The sequence below is a fragment of the Scyliorhinus canicula genome, chromosome 3 (genome assembly GCF_902713615.1).
Source record: "Scyliorhinus canicula chromosome 3, sScyCan1.1, whole genome shotgun sequence".
Classification (NCBI taxonomy): domain Eukaryota; kingdom Metazoa; phylum Chordata; class Chondrichthyes; order Carcharhiniformes; family Scyliorhinidae; genus Scyliorhinus; species Scyliorhinus canicula.
In genome coordinates, this window is record NC_052148.1 from 60,004,107 (window position 1) to 60,031,460 (window position 27,354).

Sequence of the window (27,354 nt, forward strand, 5' to 3'; positions counted from 1 at the left end):
GCTGTGATGCAGCCCGATAGGATGCTCTCTATAGTGCATCTGTAAAAGTTGGTAAGGGTTAATGTGGACATGCCGAATTTCCTTAGTTTCCTGAGGAAGTAAAGGCGCTGTTGTGCTTTCTTGGTGATAGCGTCGACATGAGTGGACCAGGATAGATTTTTGGTGATGTGCACCCCTAGGAATTTGAAACTGCTCACCATCTCTACCTCGGCTCCGTTGATGCTGACAGGGATGTGCACAGTACTTTGCTTCCTGAAGTCGATGACCAGCTCTTTACTTTTGCTGGCATTAAGGGAGAGATTGTTGTCGCTGCACCACTCCACTAGGTTCTCTATCTCCCTCCTGTATTCGGACTCGTCGTTATTCGAGATCCGGCCCACTATGGTCGTATCGTCAGCAAACTTGTAGATGGAGTTGGAACCAAGTTTTGCCATGCAGTCGTGTGTGTACAGGGAGTAGAGTAGGGGGCTAAGTACGCAGCCTTGCGGGGCCTGGTATTGAGGACTATTGTGGAGGAGGTGTTGGTGTTCATTCTTACTGACTGTGGTCTGTTGGTCAGAAAGTCAAGGATCCAGTTGCAGAGTGGAGAGCCAAGTCCTAGGTTTTGGAGCTTTGATATGAGAAGCTTAGCCTCATACAGTTTAAGGTGCTGCATAGGGCTCATATGACCGGGACAAGGATGAGCCAGTTTTGTGGGAGTGAGGACAGGTGTATTAGGTGCTCTGGGGGCCCAGCAAACCTTGTTCTGGGCATGCCCAGCGCTGGGGGAATTTTGGAAGGGTGTAGCAAGGACGGTATCGAGGGTGGTAGGATCCAGGGTCAATCCAGGCTGGGGACTCGCAATATTTGGGGTTGCAGTGGAGCCGGGAGGCGAAAGAGGCCGGTGTTCTGGCCTTTGCGTCCCTAGTAGCCCGGCGGAGGATTTTGCTTCAGTAGAAGGATGCGAGGCCCCCAAGCGTGGAGGCCTGGGTCAACGATATGGCGGGGTTTATTAAATTGGAGAGGGTGAAATTTGCCCTAAGGGGGTCAGTGCAGGGGTTTTTCAGGAGATGGCAACCATTCCTAGATCTCCTGGCAGAACGGTAAAATCAAAAGGTCAGCAGCAGCAGCAACCCCGGGGGGGGGGGGGGGGGGGGGGGGGGGGGTTGTTCTTTTTGTTCTTAGAATTTTCTGTTACTGTTTTCTTTTTTGTGAAAATGTGAAAACCTGAATAAAAATTATTGAAGAAAAAAAAAATGTTGCTTTGCCATGTCGACACTCAAGTTCCGAGGTGACCAGATCTCTCAGCAGGGCGTGCGCCCAGACACAGACAAGGTCAAGGCCATCAAAGCCATGGAGGTCCCTGAAGACCAGAAGGCGGTGCTGTGCTTCCTGGGCATGGTCAATTTTCTGGGCAAGTTCATCCCAAACCTGGCCTCACACACCACGGCCCTACGAAACCTGGTAAAAAAAAGTCCACTGTCTTTGAGTGGAAGGCAGCACATCAGGCAGCTCCAATCACTCTGCAACCACTGCACCCGTCTTGGCATTTTTCGACCCAGACAGGGAAACAAAGATCTCGACAGATGCGAGCTGGGGTGGCATCGGTGCAGTGCTGCTTCAACGCGATGAAACTTCATCCTGGGCACTGGTAGCCTATGCATCGAGGGCCATGATGCCCACCGAAACAAGGTATGCGCAAATAGAGAAGGAATGCCTGGGTCTTTTCACTGGCATTCTCAAGTTTCACGACTATGTCTACGGCCTGTCGACATTCACTGTCAAGACGGATCGTAGGCCTCTGGTCCACATTATCCACAAGGACCTGAACGACATGACGCCTCGGTTGCAGCGCATCCTCCTCAAACTCAGAAGGTACAACTTTGACTTAGTGTACACGTCTGGCAAGGATCTCATCATCGCTGATGCATTGCCCCGTTCCATCACCTTGCCTAGTGAACTGCTGGAAATCATCCGGCAGATTGAATCACAGGTGCAGCTGTGTGCTAGCACCCTCCCGGCGTATGATGAGAAGGTGGTTCGTATCCACAAGGAGACAGCCAAAGACCCCCTCTTGCAACATGTCATGCACCACCTCGCCAATGGCTGGCAGAAAGGACAGTGCCCTCAATTTTACAATGTAAAGAACGACCTGACGGTGATTGATGGTATCCTCCTCAAGCTGGACCACATTGTCATTCCACTCAGTCTGCAGAGCTTGGTGCTCCGCCAAATCCATGATGGACGCCTGGGCGTCGAGAAGTGCAGATGCAGAGCCAGGCAGGTTGTCTACTGTCCCGGTGTTAGCCAGGACATCTCGAACATGGTCCTCAACTGTGGGACCTGTCAACGCTTCCAGCCAGCGCAGAGCAAGGAGACGCTCCAGCAGCATGAAATCGAGACCTCCCCTTGGTCCAAGGTTGGCATCGACCTCTTTTGTGCGAATGGTCGGTGACTACGTGTTGATTATTGACTATTTCTCCAATTACCATGAAGTCGTGAAGCGCTCAGACCTCACATCTCGGACTGTCATCAAGGTCTGTAAGGAGACGTTCACCAGGCATGGTATCTCACTCCCTGTCATGAGTGACAATGGCCCGTGCTTCAACAGCCACGAGTGTCTATGTTTGCCAAGTCATACCATTTCAAACATGTCACTTCCAGCCCACACTATCTGCAGTCCAATGGGAAGGTTGAAAAAGGGGTGCACATTGTGAAACAGCTCATCTGCAAGTCCACAGATTCTGCTTCTGACATCTACCTCACGCTGCTTGCGTACAGGGCGACCCCACTGTCCACTGGCATATCGCCAGCTCAACTCCTGGTGAACAGGGACCTGCGGACGACACTTCCAGCCATACACTTGCCCAACCTGGATCACCTCCCGGTGCTGCAGAAGGTGCAGCAGCTCCGAAACCAGCAAAAGCAGGGCTATGACGCTCATGCCACCGATTTGCCCGTGTTATCCCCGGCAGACACTGTCAGGAGCAAGATACCGGATGGTGGCTGGTCTCCTGCAGCTGTCAATGTTTGACAGGCTGCGCCCCGCTGGTATGTTGTACGTATGGCTGATGGTTCTGTTGTGCGACAAAACAGACGGGCACTGCGCAAAGTTGCCTGCCCGCAACCGCTTTCTTCTCCGTTTCCGTCCGTTGTTTCGCCACCTCCTGATACCTCAAACTATGAGGCCATGAGTCAGGCTTCCATCCCGCCTGTCAAGGCGCCGTCGTCCCCACCACCACCTCTCCGGCGGTCGACAAGGGTCAGACGCAAGCCCCAGAGACTGGACTTATGAACATTTGTTTTGTTTGCTATGTTTTGTTTTCTCACATTAGACAGCTGTCTTCACATGTAAATACATTCACATATGCCACCGCTTGTAAATATGTTAATATATGCCACCACATGTAAGTATGTTCCCATGTGCCAACAGAATATTTAAAAAAAGGGGAAGATGTCATGATATGCAGACATGTAGATAATGATATACAGACAGGCAGCTAATGAACACAGAGAACAGGACATGACCAATGAGCAGGCAGGACACTCAGGGGTGGTATCTCACTATAAAAGGCACGAGGCACTCACACTCCACCTCTTTCCACTGATGAACATCTACAGAGTGAGTCAGGGTGTATGTACAGTATCACACCTCCAGCACATGGCTAAGAGCTAGTCTGGTTCAGTCAGACAGAGTAACCACACTTAGGTTAGCAAAGAGTCGAACTCAGAGAACTGTGCTAACTGTGATACTGGTTCAATAAATCAGATTGAACTAACTTTAAGGTCTGGGGTATCTTTTGGTTAAAGCTGCATCGAGTTGCAGCCTGTGTTATCCCACAGTGCATAACACGACAACCGGGTAGATTCAGAAAAAATGTTCCTGATGGTGGGGGAGTCCAGAATTAGGGGTCATAGTTTGAGGATAAGGGGCGATCTTTTAGGACTCAGGTCAGGAGAAGTTTCTTCACCAGAGTGGGGTGAATTAGTGGAATTCACTACCACAGAAGGTAGTTGAGGCTAAAATGTTGTGTAATTTCAAAAAGGAATTAGATATGGCTCTTGGGGCTAAAGGAATCAATGGATATAGGAAGGAAGGCGGGATTGAAGTATTGAGCTTGATGATCAGCCATGATCATAATGAATGGCAAGCAGGCTTGAAGGGCCAAAAGGCCTCCTCCTGCTTCTATTTTCTATGTAGGTTTCTATGTACAGTTGGCTTTCCAAGTTGCTGGACCTCTGAAATGTACTAAGAATCTATGTTTAGGTCCCTCCACCCACACACCACATCCCTCCCCTCCCCCCCCCATATCCCCCACTGACCCTCCTATTCAGACTACCCGCATGTGACATGCCAAAGAAATATGGCAATATTTAATGAATGCAACTGAGTCCTGCCTATTGGTTGTTTGGCAAGAGCCCTGTGTCACCTTGTTGCAGGAAGGCCTGCAGAATTATGTGCCAGTCAGGCAGATAACTGGGCAGCAGTGGACCTTCCCCAGGATCATAGAATCCCTACAGTTCAGAAGGAGCTCATTCGACTCATCAAGTCTGTACCGACCCTTCAAAGGAGCACTCTACCCATGTCCACTCCCCCCGTCCCCCAGCCCTATCCCCGTAATCCCATAACCTAAACTGCACATCCCTAGACACTAATGGGCAATTTAGAATGGCCAATCCACCTAACGCGCACATCATTGGACTGTGGAAGTAAACTGGAGCACCTGGAGGAAAAGCCACACAGACACGGTAAGAATGTACAAACTCCAGTCACACAAGGCCGGAATTTAACCCGGGTCCCTGGCTCTGTGAGGCAGGCAGTGCTAACTACTGTGCCACCATGTCGCTCGCATGGTCAAGGACCCTGGAGATAGAAGACCCTAATAAGAGGTTTGCAACTCCTCACTGCTCAGCAGTACCACCAGAGAGGCAGTGGTTGTTACCAGTACCATGTCTAGCCGAGTTCTGGATTGAGAACAATCTCCTATTTACTGCAGCATGAGCGGAGAATCAGGTGCAGAACCCTGTGTATGATTTCACTGAAACAGATTTTCCCCAAAACATGACTGTGGATGGGTTTGGCGAGGTTTCCTGCCAGCTTGCTGGGTGAGGCCCAGACCTGATTTTGCCTACACTTAGTTCTTTCCTTGGGGCTTGGGGAGTTTCTCACTGGTCAATCCCACACTTGGGGATTTCTCTGTCCAGCGACACCGGAATCGCGAGGCTCGGTCGGGCGGAGATTTGCAAATCAGTCTAAAATCGAGGCTGACGCTAGAGGCCTGACAGAATGCAATGCTCCGGTGCCTCGACAGCGATGTGAATATGTTCTACGCCGCATGCATAGTAAACAGCATTGGCATATCATTAACGTATTCTCCGGGGCTCCCGCGATGCTCTGCATCCACCAGGGGGGAATTACCGACAGCGAGGTTCAAGTGTGGTTTTAAAACAGCCGCAGTGGCTGCTGAGGGAGAGAGGGGGGTAAGACATGTTCCCAGAGGCACAACCCTGGGATGCTGGTCCTGCCGCTGGCATGGCTGGCTGGGTTGGGGCGTCTGACAGGGCCGGGAGAGGTCTAGCAGGGTGTGACCGGGATATGGGCTATAGGGTTGGGTGTCCCCTGAGACCGGATGTCCATTACAGTGGCCGACAACGCAGCTATCCTGTTGACATCTGCTTGACGTCGCAGCCCTGGGGGATGCTCTGAGGCTATATGAGGAGGAGCTGCATGGGGAAGGCCCTGCAGCAGTGCAGCATGCTCCCAGAGGCACAACCCTGGCCAGCCACCCAACAGGCCGTGAAGGGGATGTGAAGGGGGCACTGCATGAGGCCCCATGTGTACAGGCAGTGCCTGTCATTCGAGGACCTGCCAGACCGGGATGTTGTCGAACTCAGGCTGAGCAGGGAGACCGCATGCTATATCTGCAGGATCATGGTGCAACTGGAACCACGGGGATATGGGAGAGGACACCTGCTCCCAGTTGCTGCCAAGGTGATGGTCACCCTGAACGTTTTTGCCACGGGGTCCTTCTAGGCGCTGAGTAGGGTCCTATCTGGGATCTTGCAGACCTCGATGCACACGTGCATCCGTGCCATCACAGAGGCCCACATGCCTGGTCGGCATAATGTATCACCTTCAATGTGGACTGCGCCCACCAAGTTGCCCAGGCAGCGGGGTTCACTGCCATCGCTGGGATATCCCAGGTCCAGGGGGTGATCAATGGGATGCATTTCCCCTTATGAGCAATGGTGCATGAAAGTCTGGCTTTCACAAACCGAAAGGAGTTTAACTCCATAAATGTGCAGCTGGTGTGTAACCATGTGATGCACATCATGCACATCTGCGCCACAGACCAACGCGGAGACCCACTACAATGACCCCATGCCATGACCAGGGCTGTGATCGAGTGGTGCATCGGCGTACTGAAGATGCAGTTCAGTTGCCTGGATCGCTCTGGAGGGGCCCATCAGTCATCCGGGTTTACCAAGACTTAGGAGCAGAACTAAGAGGAGGGCGAGTTTTAATAAAGTTAAAGCGGCCCTGTATGCGAAGGGAATAAAATTTGGACTGCTCTACCTGGGCCGTCTGTGGTAGCCTATGAGGAACGGGAACTATATTTTGGCTCGCCGGAAGAATGGCGGTCTTTATGAAAGACAACAACCTGGGGGACCCATAAGGACTTAAAAAAAAAGAAAAAACTGGTCGGCAGCGATTTAAATCAAAAAGTAACTTGAGTTGCGATGACTGGGAAGAGAAGGATCTCTCTGAGTTATCTAACTTTGACTTTTCAGTGTATGTCCCAAGGTACAGTTTCTTTCCCTTTTGTTTGTGTTTGTAAAAAAAGTTAAACGGAAAAAACATGGGGGGGTGAAGAAAAGTTCTTAACATAGAACATAGAACATAGAACATAGAACACTACAGCGCAGTACGGGCCCTTCGGCCCTCGATGTTGCGCCGACCTGTGAAACCATCTGAAGCCTATCTGACCTACACTATTCCATTTTCATCCATATGTCTATCCAGTGACCACTTAAATACCCTTAAAGTTGGCGAGTCTACTACTATTGCAGGCAGGGCGTTCCACACCCCTACTACTCTCTGAGTAAAGAAACTGCCTCTGACATCTGTCCTATATCTCTCACCCCTCAATTTAAGCTATGTCCCCTCGTGTTGGTCATCACCATCCGAGGAAAAAGACTCTCACTGTCCACCCTATCTAACCCTCTGACTATCTTATATGTCTCTATTAAGTCACCTCTCAGCCTTCTCCTCTCTAACGAAAACAACCTCAATTCCCTGAGCCTTTCCTCGTAAGACCTTCCCTCCATACCAGGCAACATCCTAGTAAATCTCCTCTGAACCCTTTCCAAAGCTTCCACATCCTTCCTATAATGTGGTGACCAGAACTGCACGCAGTACTCCAGGTGTGGCCGCACCAGAGTTATGTACAGCTGCAGCATGACCTTGTGGTTCCGAAACTCAATCCCCCTGCTTATAAAGGCTAGCACACCATATGCCTTCTTAACAGCCCTATTAACCTGGGTGGCAACTTTCAGGGATTTATGTACCTGGATGCCGAGATCTCTCTGTTCATCTACACTACCAAGAATCTTGCCATTAGCCCAGTACTCTGCATTCCTGTTACTCCTTCCAAAGTGAACCACCTCACACTTTTCCGCATTAAACTCCATCTGCCACCTCTCAGCCCAGCTCTGCAGCTTATCTATGTCCCTCTGTATCCTATAACATCCTTCAGCACTATCCACAACTCCACCGACCTTCGTGTCATCTGCAAATTTACTAACCCATCCTTCTACACCCTCTTCCAGGTCATTTATAAAAATTACAAACAGCAGTGGCCCCAAAACAGATCCTTGCGGTACACCACTAGTAACTGAACTCCAGGATGAACATTTGCCATCAACCACCACCCTCTGTCTTCTTTCAGCTAGCCAATTACTGATCCAAACCGCTAAATCACCTTCAATTCCATACTTCCTTATTTTCTGCATTAGCCTACCGTGGGGAACCTTATCAAACGCCTTACTGAAATCCATATACACCACATCAACAGCTTTACCCTGATCCACCTGTTTGGTCACCTTCTCAAAAAACTCAATAAGGTTTGTGAGACATGACCTACCCTTCACAAAACCGTGTTGAGTATCGCTAATCAACTTGTTGAGATGTTCTAGGAAGAAAAGACATCTGTTTGTGTTTTTGCTTGCATAACTTTTTCTGTCTTTCCATTTAACTTTGGAATTATCCCCCATTCACTTCCATTGTTTGGGGCTGTTTGAAGATGATGGGTTTGATAAGATGTTGTAAAGGGGGAGGGGTGGGCTGTTGAGCCGAGACCTTAAGTGGATGGTGTATTTGCTTTCTGTGCTTGGTGCTATTGTTTTGAAAACTTATGTTAAGAGTTGGGGGGTAAAGATCCAGCAGCTGGTAGAATCCTAGGCACCTGGGGCACGAGCTGCTAGGCTAGCTGGTAAGGCTGGTTCATGGGAGCAAAGTGGAGGGTGTGCTGAAAAGTGACAAAGTGGGGAGGGGGGTGGAGGGGGTGGGGAACTGCTGACAATTAGGGGATTTCCAGGAGGCTGGAGATGGAGACTAGATGGTGGTTGTTGCAGAGGGGTGGATCTGGGGAGGTGCGGGCCATAGGTTAAGGGCTGGCCTAGGAAAGGTCATGGCTGATCGACAGGGGAGGGGAGCAAGAGCCCCCCCGACCAGACTGGTTACGTGGAATGCTCGTGGCCTGAATGGGCCGGTCAAGAGGGCCTGTGTGTTCGCACACTTGAGACAGTTAAAGGCGGATGTGGCCATGCTACAGGAGACACGCTTGAAGCTGGGGGATCAATTTAGACTTAAAAAGGGATCGGTCGGACAGGTGTTCCATTCAGGATTGGACTTTAAAACAAGAGGTTGGCAATCCTGATTAACAAAAGAGTGGCATTTGAGGTTGGGAAATGGAAACAAACCCGGGAGGCAGATTTATTACGGTGAGCGGGAAACTGGAGGGAATGGCACTGGTGTTGGTAAATATATATGCCCCAAACTGGGATGACGTTGCGTTTGTTAGGAAGATGCTGGGAAAAATCCCGACCACCGGTTGATTGTGGGGGGTGATTTTAACACGGTGTTGGATCCTAGGATGGACCGGTCGAGTTCTAGGCGGGAAAGTATCAGCAATGGAGAAAGATCTGCGGGGGTTCATGGAGCACGTGGGGGAATGTCAATCTGTGGCGATTTGAGAAGCCAAGGAGCAAGGAATATTCATTCTACTCTCATGTGCACAAGGCGTACTCATTGTTAGCGGGGATGGTGGACATAGAGCATTCAGCAATCGTAGCATCGGACCTTGCGCCACATTGGCTCGACCTGCAGGTGAACAAGGAAATTCTCAGCGCCCACAGTGGAGGCTAGATGCAGGGCTGTCAGCAGACGACATGCGATGTGAGCAAGTGAGGGAGGCCATTCAGGGGTATATAAAAACCAACGACACGGGAGAGATCACGGCTAGGGTGGTGTGGGAGGCATTGAAAGCGGTCATCAGAGGGGCATATATATTTCGATTAGGGCCCATAGGGAAAGGGCTGAACGGGTAGAGCTTGACAGGCTTGAAGGAGAAATCTTACATGTGGATAGGAGATATGCGGAGTCTCCGAATGAGGAGCTCCTGAAGGAGCATCAGAGACTTTTGGGCTCCTTTCCACAGGCAAGGCGGAGGGACAGCTGAGGTGGGTAAAAGGGGCAGCTAATAGGATGTTGGCACAAGGCTAAGGAAGCAGTAGGCGACGAGACAGGTAGGGAAAATTAAGGATGTGAGGGGGAAAGCAGTGAGGGACCCGGGGGTGGTTAATGATGTGTTTCGTGAATTCTGTAGTCGTTTACATGAGTCGGAACCCCCTGCGGGGGAGGTGGGAATTAACTAATTCCTGGAGAGGCTAGAGTTTCCGAAGGTAGATGAGGAGCTGGTGGAAGTCTTGGGGGGCCTAATTGGGCTCGATGAAGTGATAGATGGATTGGGGCAATGCAATCAGGTCAGGCCCCAGGACCTGATGGATTCACAGTGAAATTTTATGAAAAGTTTTCGGGGCTAGTGGGACTGCTATTAGTCAAGGCTTTCAATGAATCCAAGGAGTTGGGAGTGCTTCCCCCAACGCTATCACAGGCATCAATCTCTCTCATCCTGAAGCGAGACAAGGACCCGGAGAGCTGTGGATCGAACAGACCAATTTCCCTTTTAAATGTAGATGATAAATTACTGGCAAAGATCTTGGCCACCAGACTAGAGGACAGTGTCCTGGAGGTAATAGGTGAGGATCAGACGGGATTTGTGAAGGTCAGGCACCTGACATCCAATATTAGATGACTTCTTAATGTTATAATGATGCCAGCTGAGGGGTGTGAAGCTGAGGTGGCTGTAGCCATAGGCACGGAGAAGACTTTCGACCGGGTGGAGTGGACATACTTATGTGATATTTTAGGCACGTTTGGGTTTGGGCAGGGATTTGTGGACTGGTCCGGCTGTTATATCAGGCTCGGTGGCAAATATGAGGACCAACTGAACCTGGTCAGAATATTTTAATCTCGGGAGAGGGTCAAGGCAGGGATGCCCGCTCTCCCCACGACTGTTTGCCCTGGCCATAGAGCCTTTAGCAATGGCCCTTAGAGCATCAAGTGTGTGGCGGGGAATAGTGAGAGAGGGTTGTGGAGAACAGGGTTTCTCTCAGTGAGGATGACCTTCTACTTTATGATACAGACCCGGTGGGGGGAATGACCAACATCATGGAGGTACTAGGAAAATTTGGGTGATTTTCAGGCTACAGCTGAATATGGGAAAGAGTGAGATGTTTGTGATCCAGGCACGGGGGGCAGGAAAGGAGACTGAGGAAGTTACATTTTAAATTGATGGTGAGATGTTTTAAATGTTTAGGGATTCAAATGGTTAAAGAGTGGGGGCAGCTCCACAAGTTAAATCTGGGCAAAGCGGTCGACCAAATGAAAAGGGATTTCCACAGATGGGACATGCTCCCGCTGAAACTAGCAGGAAGGGTCCAGACGGTGAAGACAACAGTACTCCCAAGACTGCTTTTCTTTTTTCAATGCCTTCCGATTTTTGTTCCAAAGGCTTTTTTAAAAAAAATAAACGTGGTGATTACAGGTTTTGTGTGGGCAGGGAAAACCCCGAGAGTGAAGAGGGCACTCCTGGAGCGGGTTCGCGGAGAGGGTGGCCTGGCCCTCCCAAGATTTATTAATTATTACTGGGTGGCCAACATATCGATCGTCAGGAAGTGGGTCATGGGGGAGGGGAGGCCTGGGAGCGAGTGGAAGGGGCATCCAGCAAGTGTTTGGGGGGCTTTACTAACGGTCTCCCTGCCGTTCTCGCCAGCTTGATACTTTACAAGCCCTGTGGTGGTGGCAGCCCTAAGGGTGTGGGGGCAATGGAGTCAGCACATGGGATTGGAGGGGGCGTCAGTGTGATCTCCAATTTGTAACAATCATCAATTTGTCCCGAGGCTGGATGGGGTCTTCAGGAGGTGGCAGCAGGCAGGGATTGAGAGATTTGGGGATTTACTTATCCAGGAGGGCTTTCCAACCTTGAAGGCACTAGAGGAGGAGTTTCAGCTAACGGGCGGGAACGGGTTTCAATATCTTCAGGTTCGGGACTTCGTCCGGAGGCAGGTTCCAAGCTTCCCTCGCCTCCCCCTGAGGGGACTACAGGATAAGGTGATGTCAAAAACTAGGGTTGGAGAGGGGAAGATTTCGGAGATATACAAGGAGTTGATGGAGTGGGAGTGGACCCCGATCAGGGAGGTGAAGCGGAAGTGGGAAGAGGAACTGGGAAGAGAGCTGGAAATGGAAAAGTGGGAAAAAGCCTTGAAGAGAGTCAATTCATCTTCATCCTGTACCAGACTTAGCCTGATCCAGTTAAAGTGGTTCACAGGGCCCACATAACGGTAGCCCAGATGAGCAGGTTCTTTGAGGAGGTGGAGGATAGTTGTGGGCGGTGTGGGTATAGTCCAGCTAAACATGTGCATATGTTCTGGGCATGTGCGAAGTTGAGGGGATTCTGGCAGGGATTTGCGGACATTATGTCAGAAGTCCAAAAGGGAGGTAACTCAGAGTCCAGAACTGGCAATATTTGGGGTATCGAGTGATCCGGGGGCCAAGGGGGGATGGGAGGCCGATGTCCTGGCCTTCTCCTCCCTGGTGGCCCGGAGATGGATTTTTCTGGGATAGAGGACACTCGGAGCCCCCGAAGTCAGGTGTGTGGGTCAGCAATATGGCAGGGTTTCTCAGCTTGGAACAAATCAAGTTCGCCTTAAGAGGATCAACTCAGGGGTTCGCCCAGAGATGACAGCCGTTCATCGACTACTTCAAAGAAAATTGAACGTCAGCATTAAGGGGGTGGGGAAAAGAGGTGGGGAAGAAAATAGGAGGCATGGCAATGTTAGATAAGGACTGTGAACTCAGTATACGGGTACTTAGGGAATAGGGCATGGACAGTAGGGGACATTGATTTTTAGGTTTTTTGCGTGTGTCAGCCCACGTTTTTCTTATAAGAAATGCTAATGTGTGAAACTGTGAAAATGACAAATGCTTCAATTAAATATTTTCTAAACAAAAGAGAGTCTCCCACAGCGTGGTGTCCTGCTGCATCCTCCACAATATCGCACAGCAGAGGGGTGATGTGCTGGAGGAGGAGGATGAACGCTGGGACTCGCCCGATGAGGAGGATGCAGACGATGGCCAGGCACAGGAGGCCACACAGCGTGTGTGCCAGGGCCGCCACGCAGGGGGTACTCTAATCACCTGCAGGTTCGCCGATTCGGGGGCTTGGCCAACAACTAAATGAACATCCCATCCCACCCCCACCCCCAATTGACCAACCCTCCCATATCTTCATTCCTTGCACCGGTAACCCTCTCTGTGATTCCTATCTGTCTCACTACGGGGTGAAATGAAAAAATGAATGACCTGGGTTGGCATTAAAAGTGGGTATGGTCCATGGGATGGAGGATGATGACCACCTGCTCTGCAATGAACTCAAGTGCTCCACATGATTTAATAATTTGTGATCCCTGCCCATGGTAACATTTTCCACGTCTACCTAGGTGATTCCTGCTAGCCATTCCATCACATGGTCTGCGAACCCTTGGGCAGAGGTGGGAACAAGGCCAGGTACCGGAACAATGTGTGGTGGCTGACCTGGGGGCCCTAGCACTTGCACATCTCCAACGAGCGTCCATCCTCCCCAACCCCCCTTCTGCAATCTGCCCAGCCGATCACCCATACCTTTCTGACAGAGCACCAAGACATGTTGGAACATTATACACAGGTTTTTATTGTGAACATGTTTCTACAGGTTTGCGTCCTCACCCCCGATGCTATTCTGTGTGCTGCCAACTTAACTGGTGTCTAACTTTCCGGACTTACGGGACTTAACGCCACAGGGTGGTACATGAAGTGTGGAGTAGGACTGCTACGATTCCCGCCCGGTGACATCTGGAGCGACTGGGCCTGGACATGCCCAGCAGTCTCTTGGGTATCCCAGGTGGCGTGATGCTGCCCTGTTCTGCCCGCTGCCCAACGGATGCACCAGGGACAGAAGGGGGAGTTTCAGAGACGCTGCGGTGTTCCGGCACCTTCCCTGTGGGGGTCACTGGCAAGGGCCCCATCACTTCCTCCTCCCTCGGAGTGCCTGATGGCCCCTGGGCTACTGGGTTATGGGGATATGGTGGAGGTGTGGGGCTTAAGTGGGGTGTTCTTTCCAAGGGCCGGTGTAGACTTGATGGGCTGAATGGCCTCCTTCTGCACTGTAAATTCTATGTTCTAACCTAGTAACTCCCCCTAACCTTTTTGGACATGAAGGGTAATTTAACATAGCCAATCCACCTAACCTGCACATCTTTGGACTGTGGTAGGAAATCGGAGCACCTGGAGAAAATCCACGCAGACATGGGGAGAACGTGCAGACTCCGTTTGCTGGAATGAGTCCGTATGGTGAGTGGCGTGCTGAGATGTGCTATAGCTTGTCAGCCACGCGAGTGTCAATTTCTACCCCAGCGAATCGGACGCCATTTGGCTTTGGAATTGCACTCATTCCATGTGGCGTCGGTGCTAGCCCATTAACAGATCCTGAATTCCTGCGGGACCAGCGCTGCATAATGGTTGTGGAACACCACTGATTCAGTCCTAAAATCAGTACTGAAAAGGAGAATCCCGCACACAATGTTTTGCTGTGGTGGGGAACTAAACTCGCCGGCCAAACTGGCTCCTCAGAGATCTGGCCGCCATTTTGAAAGGGTGCCCCGATCTCAAAGCGAGCTTGAGGATTCCCCTCCCCATGGACAATGCGATCCCCCCACAGATATGGGCAACACCCCAACCCTTGACCCTCTGAGGATCAAACTGCCTCCAGCAATAAAACTTAGCTTAATCCAGGCATGAGTGTGACCCTGCCCCACATCCATCCATCTTCGTGGGCATCGGGTCATCGCCCACCCCTCGCCTTAGGGTCATGATGGGCCCCATCACTTTAGGGTCGCCCCTTTCAGCCCCCCTCCCCCTTTCAGGCCCACCCTTCACCCTCATTGCGTTCATAATGCCCCTTCAATCCCCCCCCCAATCCTTCATAACCCCCTTCACCACTCCACTATTCATACACTCCTTCACAACCATGCCTTTTATAGGCATGGCTCCGTCAGGCCTCGACAGTGCCAATCTGTCACCCAGGAACTGACCTGAAACTCTGGCAGTGCCAACCTGGCACCCCTGCAGCACCAGGATGGCACTGCCTGTGTACCAGTTTGGCACTGCCTGGATGCCAGAGGCGTGCCAAGACACTGTCCTGGCCTGTCCCCGACCACCCGAGTTTCCCATGGACTCCAAGCCACCCAGGCGTGGCAATCACTTCTGGTCTTCATTTTTGGAGACAACTACGAATACACGCCAGCATGAGGTCTTGCCAGTGCAGCTCGTAACTACCCGGAGCTGGGACACTGGGCTTCAAATGGCCTAATGAGCCTAATAGTTCATTTAAACATGGACATCTGGACCATGCCTATGTACCTAGTGCAACGGGATCAGCGCTGGGCACAACATGGTGGGGTAATCACGTTCATAAGATCTTGAGATAATTGATAAAATGGACACCAGGAGGATGTTTTTTGGGGAAAACTAAAACTCAGACAGTTTAAAAATAAGAGGTTTTCCTTTTTAGACAAAGATGAGGAGAAACCTTCTCCCAAAGGTTGTTGCAGTGTAGAATTCTCTTTCCCCTAAAAATAGGGGAGTCTGGCTCCTTAATTAATTCAAGATTGGGTTGATCAGAATTTTGTTAGGCAAGGGATGCAAGGGTTAGTTGGGAGGGCAAATGGGAAAGTGGGAGTGAAGGCCACAACCAGCTCAGCCATGATGTCATTGATGATAGAGTATGAATTAATGTCCAGGTGGTCAACTCCTGTTCCTGTGTTTCTATATTCCTAAAAGTTAACACCATTTATCTCGCCTCATGTATTGCCAGAGTTGCTGAGCATTTCCAGAATTATCAGCTATTATTTCAGGAAGGCTTTCCTCTGACTTTGGTTTAACTTCCCAATGTCGCTTTGTCGTTGAAGATAGCCCATCAACGGAAGGCATTATTATTAATAAAAATCAGAAGAAGGAACCAAATGGAATAGTTTTAAATTAAATAAAACTGCGGGCTGAATTGTCTACCTCCCCAGCCACGTATCCCTCGGCGGTGCGCTATCGCCAGCAGCGAGCTTCTCCAATCCCGCTGTCAGACAATGGGATTTCCCAGTATGGCCACCCCATGCTGCCAGGAAAGCCGTGGGCGGGGGTGCACTGTCAGCGAAACTGAGATTCCTGCTGGCAGAAAATTCACCCAAACATTGGAGAGACTGACTGGAATATTTAGTCGCTGCTGCTGATAGGAATTTGTTTGCTATGGAGATAAATACATTTGTTGACACCTGCTGACACGAGGAAGTACTTTGGTCAACAGGAACCTTTCGGTTGGGATTTTCCCCCATGGATTACTCACTTGTGTTGGAAAAGGTTGATCCTCCCAACTTTCCAGCCATAATTCCCATTTAACTTCTCAGGGTCAGGTTAATTTGAATATTTCAAAAACTCCTACAACTTTGCTGCCTATGTTGGAGAACCTGCCGTGGTGGATTGGCAAAGCCTGTTCATGCTGCATGAAGGGACCCTTAAAAGAACATTTGCAACCAGTTGTACGCTGCACTGTCTGTGCATTTAGCAGGGTAACATGGTGGGAATGTCAATATGATGGATAAGATTATTCTATTGGTAAAACCACATCAAGATACTGACTTCTGACATTTGATGGATGTGATGCTGAAAGATAGAAGTAAGCACAAAAACGATTTGTTACCCGACAGAGTTCCTGATGATTATATTGCCCTACATCCACCACTAAACCAGTGAATACACAGTGGGGAATAATAGCATTTCACAGCACAATTTTAAGGTTTAACAAAAGGGTTTTCCATATCTCGATGAAAGGTTTACAGCTAAATGTAAAAGTAAAGTTGCCGTACTCTCAGATGACCATAGGCTGCTTTCCCCTTTGAGGGGGAGAGCTGATTGTTGGTGGTTTAACCTGAGAATCACCACACCTCAGACGAGGGACAGGGTTGAGATGGCAGGGCCTTCATGAATAACCTCAGCCAGTAGAGGAGTTGAACCCAATCTGTTGGCTCTGCATCACAAACCAGTGGTCCAGCCAACTGAGCTAAACCAGCTCCATGGCAGCTAAATGTACCGCATGCTCAATTAACAACACATGTGATATTACCTGGCAGGGCAATCCTGTTCATTGCATTTCTGTTGCCTGTCATCAGGTCGCGTTCTTGCATCACAAAACCTGTCTTCAACTACTCTGGGAGTTTTTTCCACACATCGAACGATCTGACGCTGAACCCCTGAGGTAGCAATGGAGACAATCTGCATTAAAAATTTACCCCCTCCACCACCGATGCACAGTGGTAGCAGTATACATCATCTACAAGATGCATTACAAGAACTCACCATGGCTTCCTCGACAGCCACTTTCAAACACATGGGGCTGGATTCTCTGTTTTGGAGACTAAGTCCCCACGCTGGCATGAAACCGGTGGTGGAAAACTGGTGCAAAACGGCCACCGATTCCTCGTTTTGCTGGGGGCTAGCAGCTAGGCAGCATGGAGCTCGCAGCTCTAGCTGCCGATACGGCCCTGAGCATTTCCGGTTCCGTGGCCGCACATGCACACGGCGGCAGCCTGCAGTGGCCACGCCGTGGTTCATGGTGGACTCAGCCCACGGACCCGGACCGCAAAGGTAGTGCCCCCCTTCGACCACTCATGCACCCCAGACCACCCACCCACAGTGACCCCAGCCCCGAATGAAGCTCCCACTGCCCGTGAATCGGCTCTTCCCCGACTGTGGCAGCCCCGGACTGAGTCCACAGCCGCCACGTGAGGTTTCCGAATGGCGTGAGGACACGTAACCCTTGCCATCGTGAACTCGGCCAGTTGGGGACTGAGCATCGCGGGTAGGCCTCAGGCATGGCCTGAGGCTGTGGATACTTGGTGTGGTGTACGTCTAGAGTATGCTGCTTTTCAGGGGGCGGAGAATTCAAAAACCGGCGCCGCTCCCAATATTGGCGTCAAAACGGATTCTGCCCCCTGTCGCCGAATGCGATTTCAGCGTCAGGGAGCGGAGAATCCAGCCCATGGTCTCTCCCACCTGGGAGGACAGGGGAAGCAGACACATAGGAACACTACCATCTGCAAGTTGCCCTCCAAGCCACACAGCAACTTGACTGCAACTACATTGCCATTCTTTCTCTCTCACTGTCAAATTTCTGGAACTTCCTATCCATCAGCTCTGTGGATGTACTTGCGCCACATACAAAGAACACAGAACAAAGAAAAGTACAACACAGGAACAGGCCCTTCAAACAGGCCCTTCGGCCCTTCAAGCCTGTGCCGACCATGCTGCCCATCGAAACTAAAATCTTCTACACTTCCTGGGTCCGTATCCCTCTATTCCCATCCTATTCATGTATTTGTCAAGGTGCCCTTTAAACGTTTACTATATTCCCTGCTTCCATCACCTCCTCCGGCAGCGAGTTCCAGGCACCCACTACCCTCTGTGTAAAAAAACTTTCCTCGCACATCTGCTCTAAACTTTGACCCTTGCACCTTAAACCTATGCCCCCTAGTAATTGACTTTTCCACCCTGGGAAAAAACTTCTGACTATCCACCCTGTCCATGCCCCTCATAATTTTGTAAACCTCTAACAGGTCACCCCTCAACCTCCGTTGTTCCAGTGAGAACAAACCGAGTTTATTCAACCGCTTCTCATAGCTAATGCCCTCCATACCAGGCAACATCCTGGTAAATCTCTTCTGCACCCTCTCTAAAGCCTCCACACCCTTCTGGTAGTGTGGCGACCAGAATTGAATATTATACTCCAAGTGTGGCCTTCCTAAGGTGATACAGCTGCAACATGACTTGCCAATTCTTAGACTCAATGCCCCGGCCAATGAAGTGGACTGCAGTTCAATAAGGTGGTTCAGATAGAAAATATAGGAAAAATAGGAGTAGGTGGAGGCCATTCGGCCCTTCAAGCCCACTCCGCCGTTCATTATGATCACTGCTGATCATCCAACTCAATAGCCTTAACCCGCTTTCCCCCATATTCTTTGATCCCCTTTGCTCCAAGTGCTATATCTAACTGCTTCTTGAAACTGCATACTGATTTGGTCACAATTACTTCCTGTGATAACGAATTCCACAGGTTCACCAATCTCTGGGTGAAGACCAACATCAGGGACAATCCTTCCTGCATCTACCCTGCCCTGCCCCTTTGAATTTTATAGGTTTCTATGAGATTCCTTCCTCATTCTTCTGAACTCCAGTGGATACAATCCTAACCGATTCAATCTTTCCTTGTACGCCAGTCCTGCCATCCCAGGAATCAATCTGGTCACCCACTTTCTCAAGAGCAATTCACAGAATCACAGAATTGTTACAGCACAGAAGGAGACCATTTGGCCCATCATGCCTCACCTAGTAGCATTCCCCCGTCTTCTCCCTGTAACATGGCACATTCTCCATTTTCAGATATAAGTTTACTTCCCTTTTGAATGCTGCGAATCTGCCTCCACCACAAACTCAGGCAGAGCTTTCCAAATCCTAATCACTCGGTACATTAACAAGGTTTCTCCTCATACCACTTCTTTTACTAATTGATCCTTGTCCAAGTGGGAACAGATTCTCCCTATCAGCTCTGTCCAGGCTCTCATGATTTTGAACATCTCTGTCAGATCTCTTCTCAACATTTTTTTAAACCGCCTACCTTTTTCAATCTATCTTTATAACTGAAGTTCCTTTTTCCTGGAACCATTTTCGGGAAACTTTTCTGCATTCTCAAATACTTTCACATCTTTCCTAAAGTGAGGTGCCCAGAAATACAAAGGAGGTTGAAATAGTGAGTTATATAAAAAGACCTAACTTCCTTGCTCATGTACTCTATGCTCCTAGTAATAAAGTCCAGGAAATGAGGCTATGACAGGTGAGGACCTGGAGACGATTGTTATCACTAAGGAGGTAGTGATGGGCAAGCTAATAGGGCTAAAGGTAGACAAGTCTCCTGGCCCTGATGGAACTCAGAATGCTAAAAGAGATGGCTAGGGAAATTGCAAATGCAGAAGTGATAATTTACCAAAATTCACTAGAATCTGGGGTGGTCCCGGCGGATTGTAAATTAGCAAACATGACACCACTGTATAAAAAAGGAGGTAGGCAGAAAGCAGGTAATTATAGCTTAACTTGGGTAGTAGGGAAGATGCTGGAATCTATCAACAAGGAAGAAATAGCGAGGCATCTGGATGGAAATTGTCCCATTGGGCAGACGCAGCATGGGTTCATAAAGAGCAGATCGTGCCTAACCAATTTAGTGGAATTCTTTGAGGACATTACCAGTGCAGTAGACAACGGGGAACCAATGGATGTGGTATATCTGGATTTCCAGAAAGCTTTTTACAAGGTGCCACACAAAAGGTTGCTGCATAAGATAAAGTTGCATGGCATTAAGGGTAAAGTAGTAGCATGGATAGAAATGAAAAAAATGAAATGAAAATCGCTTATTGTCATGAGCAGGCTTCAATGAAGTTACTGTGAAAAGCCCCTAGTCGCCACATTCCGGCGCCTGTCCGGGGAGGCTCGTACAGGAATCGAACCGTGCTGCTGGTCTGCTTGGTCTGCTTTAAAAGCCAGCAATTTAGCCCAATGAGCTAAACCAGCTAATGAGCTAAACCAGGATAGAGGATTGGTTAATTAATAGAAAGCAAAGAGTGGGGATTAATGGGTGTTTCTCTGGCTGGCAATCAGTAGCTAACGGTGTCCCTCAGGGATCAGTGTTGGGCCCACAATTGTTCACAATTTACATAGATGATTTGGAGTTGGGGACCGATTGCAATGTGTCCAAGTTTGCAAACGACACTAAGGTGAGTGGTAAATCAAAACGTGTCGAGAATACTGGAAGTCTGCATGGGGATTTGGGTAGTTTGAGTGAATGGGCTAGAGTCTGGCAGATGGAATACAATGTTGACAAATGTGAGGTTATCCATTTTGGTGGGAATAATAGCAAAAGGGATTATTAAATGTGCAGAGGGGCCTGGGTATCCTCGTGCATGAGTCACAAAAAGTTGGTTTACAGGTGCAACAGGTGATTAGAAAAAAAGAACAAAGAAAATTACGATGTGGAGATGCCGGCGTTGGACTGGGGTGAGCACAGTAAGAAGTCTTACAACACCAGGTTAAAGTCCAACAGGTTTGTTTCAAACACGAGCTTTCGGAGCACGGCTCCTTCTTCAGGTGAAGAAGGAGCCGTGCTCCGAAAGCTCGTGTTTGAAACAAACCTGTTGGACTTTAACCTGGTGTTGTAAGACTTCTTACAAAGAAAATTACAGCACAGGAACAGGCCCTTCGGCCCTCCCAGCCTGTGCCGATCCAGATCCTTTATCTAAACCTGATTAAGAAGGCAAATGGAGTTTTCTCCTTCGTTGCGAGAGGGATGGAGTTTAAGACTAGGGAGGTTATGCTGAAACTGTAATAACATGGTGTTAGTGAGACTACACCTGGAGTATTGTGTTCAGTTTTGGTCTCCTTGCCTGAGAAAGGGCATATTGGCGCTGGACGGTGTGCAGAGGAGATTCACTAGGTTAATCCCAGAGTTGAGGGGGTTGGATTACAAGGAGAGGTTGAGTTGACTGGGACTGTGCTTTTTAGAATTTAGAAGGATGCTTGGGGGGGGGGGAATCTTATACAAACGTATAAAATTATGAACAGAATAGATAGGATAAATGCGGGCAGGTTGGGTGAAAGCACTGGCGGGAGAAAGCAGAACTAGGGGGCATAGCCTCAAAATAAGGGAAAGTAGATTTCCGAATGAGTTTAGAAGGAAATTCTTCACCCAAAGGGTTGTGAATCTATGGAATTCCCTGCCCAGTGAAGCAGTTGAGGCTCCTTCATTAAAGATTGTTTTCAAGATAAAGGTAGATAGTTTTTTGAAGAATAAAGGAAAAAAGGGTTGTGGTGTTTAGGCGGGAAAGTGGAGCTGAGTCCACAAAAGATCAGCCATGATCTCATTGAATGGGGGAGCAGGCTCGTAGGGCCAGATGGCCTACCCCTGCTCCTAGTTCTTATGTTCATAAAGTTAATGCTTTACTCACTATTCTATCAAACTGCCTTGTCATCTTTAATGACTTATACACCCAGGTCCCTCTGCTCCTGCACCCTCTTGAGATTTGTAATCTTGTCTCTTCATGCTCTTCCTCCAGAAATGAATCGCCTCACATGTCTCTGCAGTGAACTTTACCTGCAACCCGTCAGCCAGTTCCACCAAGCTGTCTATGTTCATTTGAAGTTCTATACTATTCTCCTCACAGTTTACAGTGCTTCCAAATTTTGTACCATCCATAACTGTGAAATTGCGCCCTGTGCATCAAGGTCTAAGTCATTACTGCACAGCAAGAAAAGCAGCAATCCCCACACTCCCTGAGAAACTCCACGACAAACCTTCCTCCAGCAAGAGAAACACCCATTCACCGCTACACTCTGTTTAATGTCACTCGGCCAATTTTCTATCCATGTTATTATTATTCATTTTATTCCATGAGCTATAACTTTGCTCATAGGTCTGTTGTGTATCAACTGCCTTTTGGAAGTCCATGTACATCACATCAACAGTATTCCTCTCATCAACCCTCTGTTACCTCTTGAAAAAGCTCCAGCAAACTGCGAGATTCTCCATCGGCGGGTCCAGCGCTTCACCAGCAGCGCACCCACGCCCGTGGGTTTCATGGCGGCATGGGGTGGCCACAGTGGGAAAACCCAATGGACGGCTGTGGGAATGGAGAATCCAGCTGCCAGTGGGGGCTTACCACGCTGGAAAACGGGGCTGGCTTGACGGAGAAACCCACCCATGATTTTTCATTAAGAAATCCATGCTGGCTTTCCGTTCTTAACCTAGATTTGTCCATGTGGCTATTCATTTTTTCTAGAATGATTGCTTCTAGAGATTTACCACTATCAAAGGCCTGTGGTTTTCGGTTATCTTTACACCCTTTTTTGAACAAGATGTGAGGTTTGCAATTCTTCCGTCCTCTAGCAACATGCCTGAGTCAAAGACTGGAAAATTATGGCCAGTGCCCTTGCAGATTCCATTGTTACTTCCCTCAGTATCTTTGTCAATTTAAGTATAAATAAGGTATCCAATACCTCCTCCTTTTTCATTTTCAACCTATCTCATATCTGAACTGTCTTATCTTTTTCCATGGCCTGTGGGTAGCATCTTCTTCCTTCATAAAGAAAGATGCAAAGTATTAATTTAGTGCCTCAGCTATGGCCTCGGCATCGATGTGCAAATCCACTTATTGGTATCTAATAGATTCTACTCCTTTTTTACCGCCCTTTTACTACTTACATGCCTGGAAAAAACTTTGGAATTCCTTTTTATGTTGCCTGCCAGTTTTTTTCAATTTGCTTCTCTTATTTGCTTCTTCAACTCTCTGAACTTTCTATATTGAGCTTGGTTTTCAATTGTACCTTCTACCAGGCACCTGTCAAAAGAAAACTTTTTCTTCTTTATCTTAATTATATCTCCGATGTCATCCAGGGATTTCTGGATTTATTTCCCCTACTTTTCACTTGTGTGCCTGAATCATCTCTTCTTTTGAGGTCCCCACCTGATTAGGGATGGACAATTAATGTAGGCTTTGCCAATAGTACCCATCAACAAATAGATTTTTAAAAATTACGTAAACGATGTTAACATCAAATTTCAAGTTGAAAATTAACATTTTGCAACTTTGCACTACACTGATTTAAGCTACCCTTCTTTCATACTAATTTTGTCACCGGCACACTGATTTGTGCTCGGGAATGTTGTTTGGTGCACACAGAGAGCACTTTCCCATGGTTTTACCACTCTTTCCTTACTTACATCATGCTGTTTGCCTCATCTACTGGGACTGCCATGTCCAGGATTTTAAATACCACATCAGAAAATTGTTGTTTCCAAAATGTTGCCAGACTCCCCGATGCAGTCCAACTCTGAAATTGGTCGTTTTCCACTCTATTTTCTGATAAGCTGAGATAGGATTCTACTAATGCCCAGGCAAAGTGGTTTAACTGATGATAACTAGCAATGACGTTAAATTCCACCCCCCAAAAAAAATCCAAAACAAGTTAAGAGGAAATTAGATGAATTCATGAGGGAGAAAGCAGGATATGTTGCTGTGGGTAGATGAAGAGGGGTGGGAGGAGGTTTGTGTGGAGCGTGATGCCATGGACCCATTGGGATGAATGGTCTGTTTCGTTGCTGGAAATTCTTTTTAATACTTGTATGGAAGTCTAACAATGATACACTGCCAACATGCCAGAAAAGATACTGCAGCGAAGCTTGTGTGCTTGAAGCAGCGCAAGACAACAGCCTGTTTAAAAATTCGAGCCGAATGTGAATCAGAAACAAGGGGGTGAACTCTCCACCCCAGGACGCACAAAGCGTGTTTCCCGATGGGACGGAGAATCAAGCATCAGCCGAAAATCGGGATCGCCGCTGGGCGCTGATCCGTTTCTGATACTTCGACCCCACCCGCTGGTGATCGGGATTGGGATTCGCGGCTGCGCACCAGTGGGAGGATGTAAATGATTGCAAATGAGTCTTAATGACTTATTGGTCTCAGCAGCCTATTCTCCAGCCCTCTGGCAACAATGCACGACCTGCCCAACTCTCCTCTACCAGACACCCCCCCAAAACCCTTCCCCTCCCAAGGGATCCTCCTAAATAGAGGTACTCTCCCAAGGACCCCCTTAACAGGAGGATCCCCTTAAAAGTGGGACCCCCCACAAGGATCCCCTAATAATGGAACCCCCACAGAGACTACCTAATTAGAGGAACTAAGTGGCTGCATTTCCTCTTATCTCACAGCAGAAAGCACTTGGCTGCTTTTGATGTGGCAAGGAGCTGTCAATCATAGCAAAAGTGTTTATAAACATTGTGGCATCAAAGCAGAATAATTGAGATGCATTCAAGAGTGAAGGAAAAGATAAACAATATGCTTAGCTGCTTTTTGACCCACTGCTTTCCTTGCCACCTACTCAAGGACAAGTAGGATGGTCAATAAATGCTGGCCTTGTCCGTGATATTTACATCCCATGAATGTGTTTTTTTTTTAAACTTCATTTGTGAGCGTGCATTCCTTCAGATAAAGCTTTAAACTAATCTCCCATTTTTTCTGGTGATTCATCAAAAAACATAATGGATCTCTTTGAAGAAGTTTTTCCACTGTTCTTCCCTTAGCTATTAATACTATTAAAAACAAAATTCACTGGTTATTTTTCTCAGAACTGTTTGTGGGAAGGCTAATCCATTTATGAACTGATTATGTTCATATACTGCAGGTTATTCACTCCATGTAAAGTATTTGTCAAAGGTACACAAGTATGAAAAACAATGGGGCAGCACGGTGGCACAGTGGTTAGCATTGCTGCATACGGCGCTGATAACCTGGGTTCAAATCCTGGCCCTGGGTCACTGTCTATGTGGAGTTTGCACATTCTCCCCGTGTCTGCGTGGGTTTTGCCCCCACAACCCAAAGATGTGCAGGTTAGGTGGATTGGCCACGCTAAATTGCCCCTTAATTAGAAAAAATTATTGGGTACTCTAAATTTATTTTAAAAAAAAGAAAAGTATGAAAAACAAGTCATTCACTTTTTTTTAATGCACTTGATGACTGGCTTTGTGCCTCAAACTCTGAAGTTCACTTGCATCACATACTAATAAACTGAAATTTTACTTCTGACTAACAGATCATTGGCAGATTTCAGCTCTTTAAATGCTGCTAGGCTTCCTACAGGCCCCCCTCTACCCTGCTGTTGCAGGTGTGGGAGAAAGAGGGTGCCTCAAGATAGAGGCATCTACTCAGGACTTTTAAAATCTTTGACAATGCAAATGGCTACATCTGCCAGAACACCTACCAGGCAGCACGGCAGCACAAGTGGATAGCACTGTGGCTTCACAGCGCCAGGGCCCCAGGTCCGATTCCCCGCTGAGTCACTCTCTGTGCGGAGTCTGCACGTTCTCCCCGTGTCTGTGTGGGTTTCCTCCGGGTGCTCCGGTTTCCTCACACAGTCCAAAGACGTGCAGGTTAGGTGGATTGGCCATGCTAAATTGTCCTCAGTGTCCAAAAAGGTTAGGAGGGGTTACTGGGTTACGGGGATAGGGTGGAAGTGAGGGCTTATGTGGGTCTGTGCAGACTCGATGGGCCGAATGGCCTCCTTCTGGGCTGGTTTAGCACAGGGCTAAATAGCTGGCTTTTAAAGCAGACCAAGGCAGGCCAGCAGCACGGTTCAATTCCCATACCAGTCTTCCCAAACAGGCGCTGGAATGTGGCGACGAGTAACTTCATTTGACGCCTACTTGTGACAATAAGCGCTTTTCATTTAATTTCATTTCATTTCTGCACTATATATTCTGTGACCTTTTACCTAGTTTACCTGAACCATTTATAAGTCGGGGACGAGAGCACTCTCTGGCCAGTGATTGGCCAATCCTGCAAAATTGTATTGTGTATGTCATGCCCACACAATGTGGGGCCAGGACTCGCTCCCAGGCCTGGACCTCAGGAATGGTCCCAACTCCAAAACAAGAATCCTGCCTGTTTCTCAGATCCAGCCGGACCACTGAGTATTTACAGCATTTTCCGTTTCTGTTCCAACTTACAAATGATCTGACTGGTTAATGCTGTCATAGATATAGAACAGTACAGCACAGAACAGGCCCTTCGGCCCTCGATGTTGTGCCGAGCAATGATCACCCTACTTCAACCCATGTAACCCGTATACCCGTAACCCAACAATCCCCCCATTAACCTTACACTACGGGCAATTTAGCATGGCCAATCCACCTAACCCGCACATCTTTGGACTGTGGGAGGAAACCGGAGCACCCGGAGGAAACCCACGCACACACGGGGAGGACGTGCAGACTCCACACAGACAGTGACCCAGCCAGGAATCGAACCTGGGACCCTGGAGCTGTGAAGCATTGATGCTAACCACCATGCTACCGTGAGGCCCCTATCTTTTTTGGTAAGATGCTCAGAGGCTGACATGCAGACAGAAAAGTGCATTGTCAGCTTCGAGGCACATAGTTTGGCACATGTGCTTCGAACAATTCTGAATGAGTTATATTGTGATAGAGCTGGGTTCAGAAAAAGCAATTCTACAAGTGATCCTATTACCCACTCAGAGCTTACTGAAAAGCAGCTTCCAAGCATCGCATTTCTATCAGATCTAACAGTGAACGCTTGTATTATTTGTCAAGTTGTGAGCCAAAGATCATTGACTTGACTTCTCGGACTCTTTTTCACATGCAGTTTCTTTCCAGAATTGCAATATTTGGGCTCAGTGTATCAGAAGCTATTACAGTAATAAGATGAAAAGGGATCTGTCCGATGAGTCATTTACTTGTCTTGTGACGATCCAAACAGGGAGTGTTTACGCTAAATTGGCAGCGGCATGGAGGCCATCACATTTAAATAGTGAAAAGGAACTAGGTGCGCAAAGGAATGAGCATGCTAGATAATAATAATAACCTTTTTATTGTCACAAGTATGAAGTTACTGTGAAAAGTCCCGAGTCGCCACATTCCAGCACCTGTTCGGGTAAGCTGGTACGGGAAATGAACCCGCACTGCTGGCCTTACTCGGCATCACAAACCAGCTGTCTAGCCCACTGAGCTAAACCAGCTCATTTTTTTTTTGCACTAGAGAAGAAATCCATATGTG

The 27,354-nt window shown here is 48.4% G+C and overlaps 1 protein-coding gene across 1 annotated transcript in view; it reads right to left on the bottom strand.

Moving 5' to 3' along the window:
- The window catches only part of LOC119962685 (A disintegrin and metalloproteinase with thrombospondin motifs 12-like), a 740,693-nt gene that overhangs the window by 155,832 nt on the left and 557,507 nt on the right, over positions 1 to 27,354 (bottom strand). Inside the window, exon 17 of the mRNA XM_038790610.1 lies at positions 16,812 to 16,938. Coding sequence (XP_038646538.1) covers positions 16,812 to 16,938 — 127 coding nt within the window. The remainder of the gene's footprint in view (positions 1 to 16,811; positions 16,939 to 27,354) is intronic.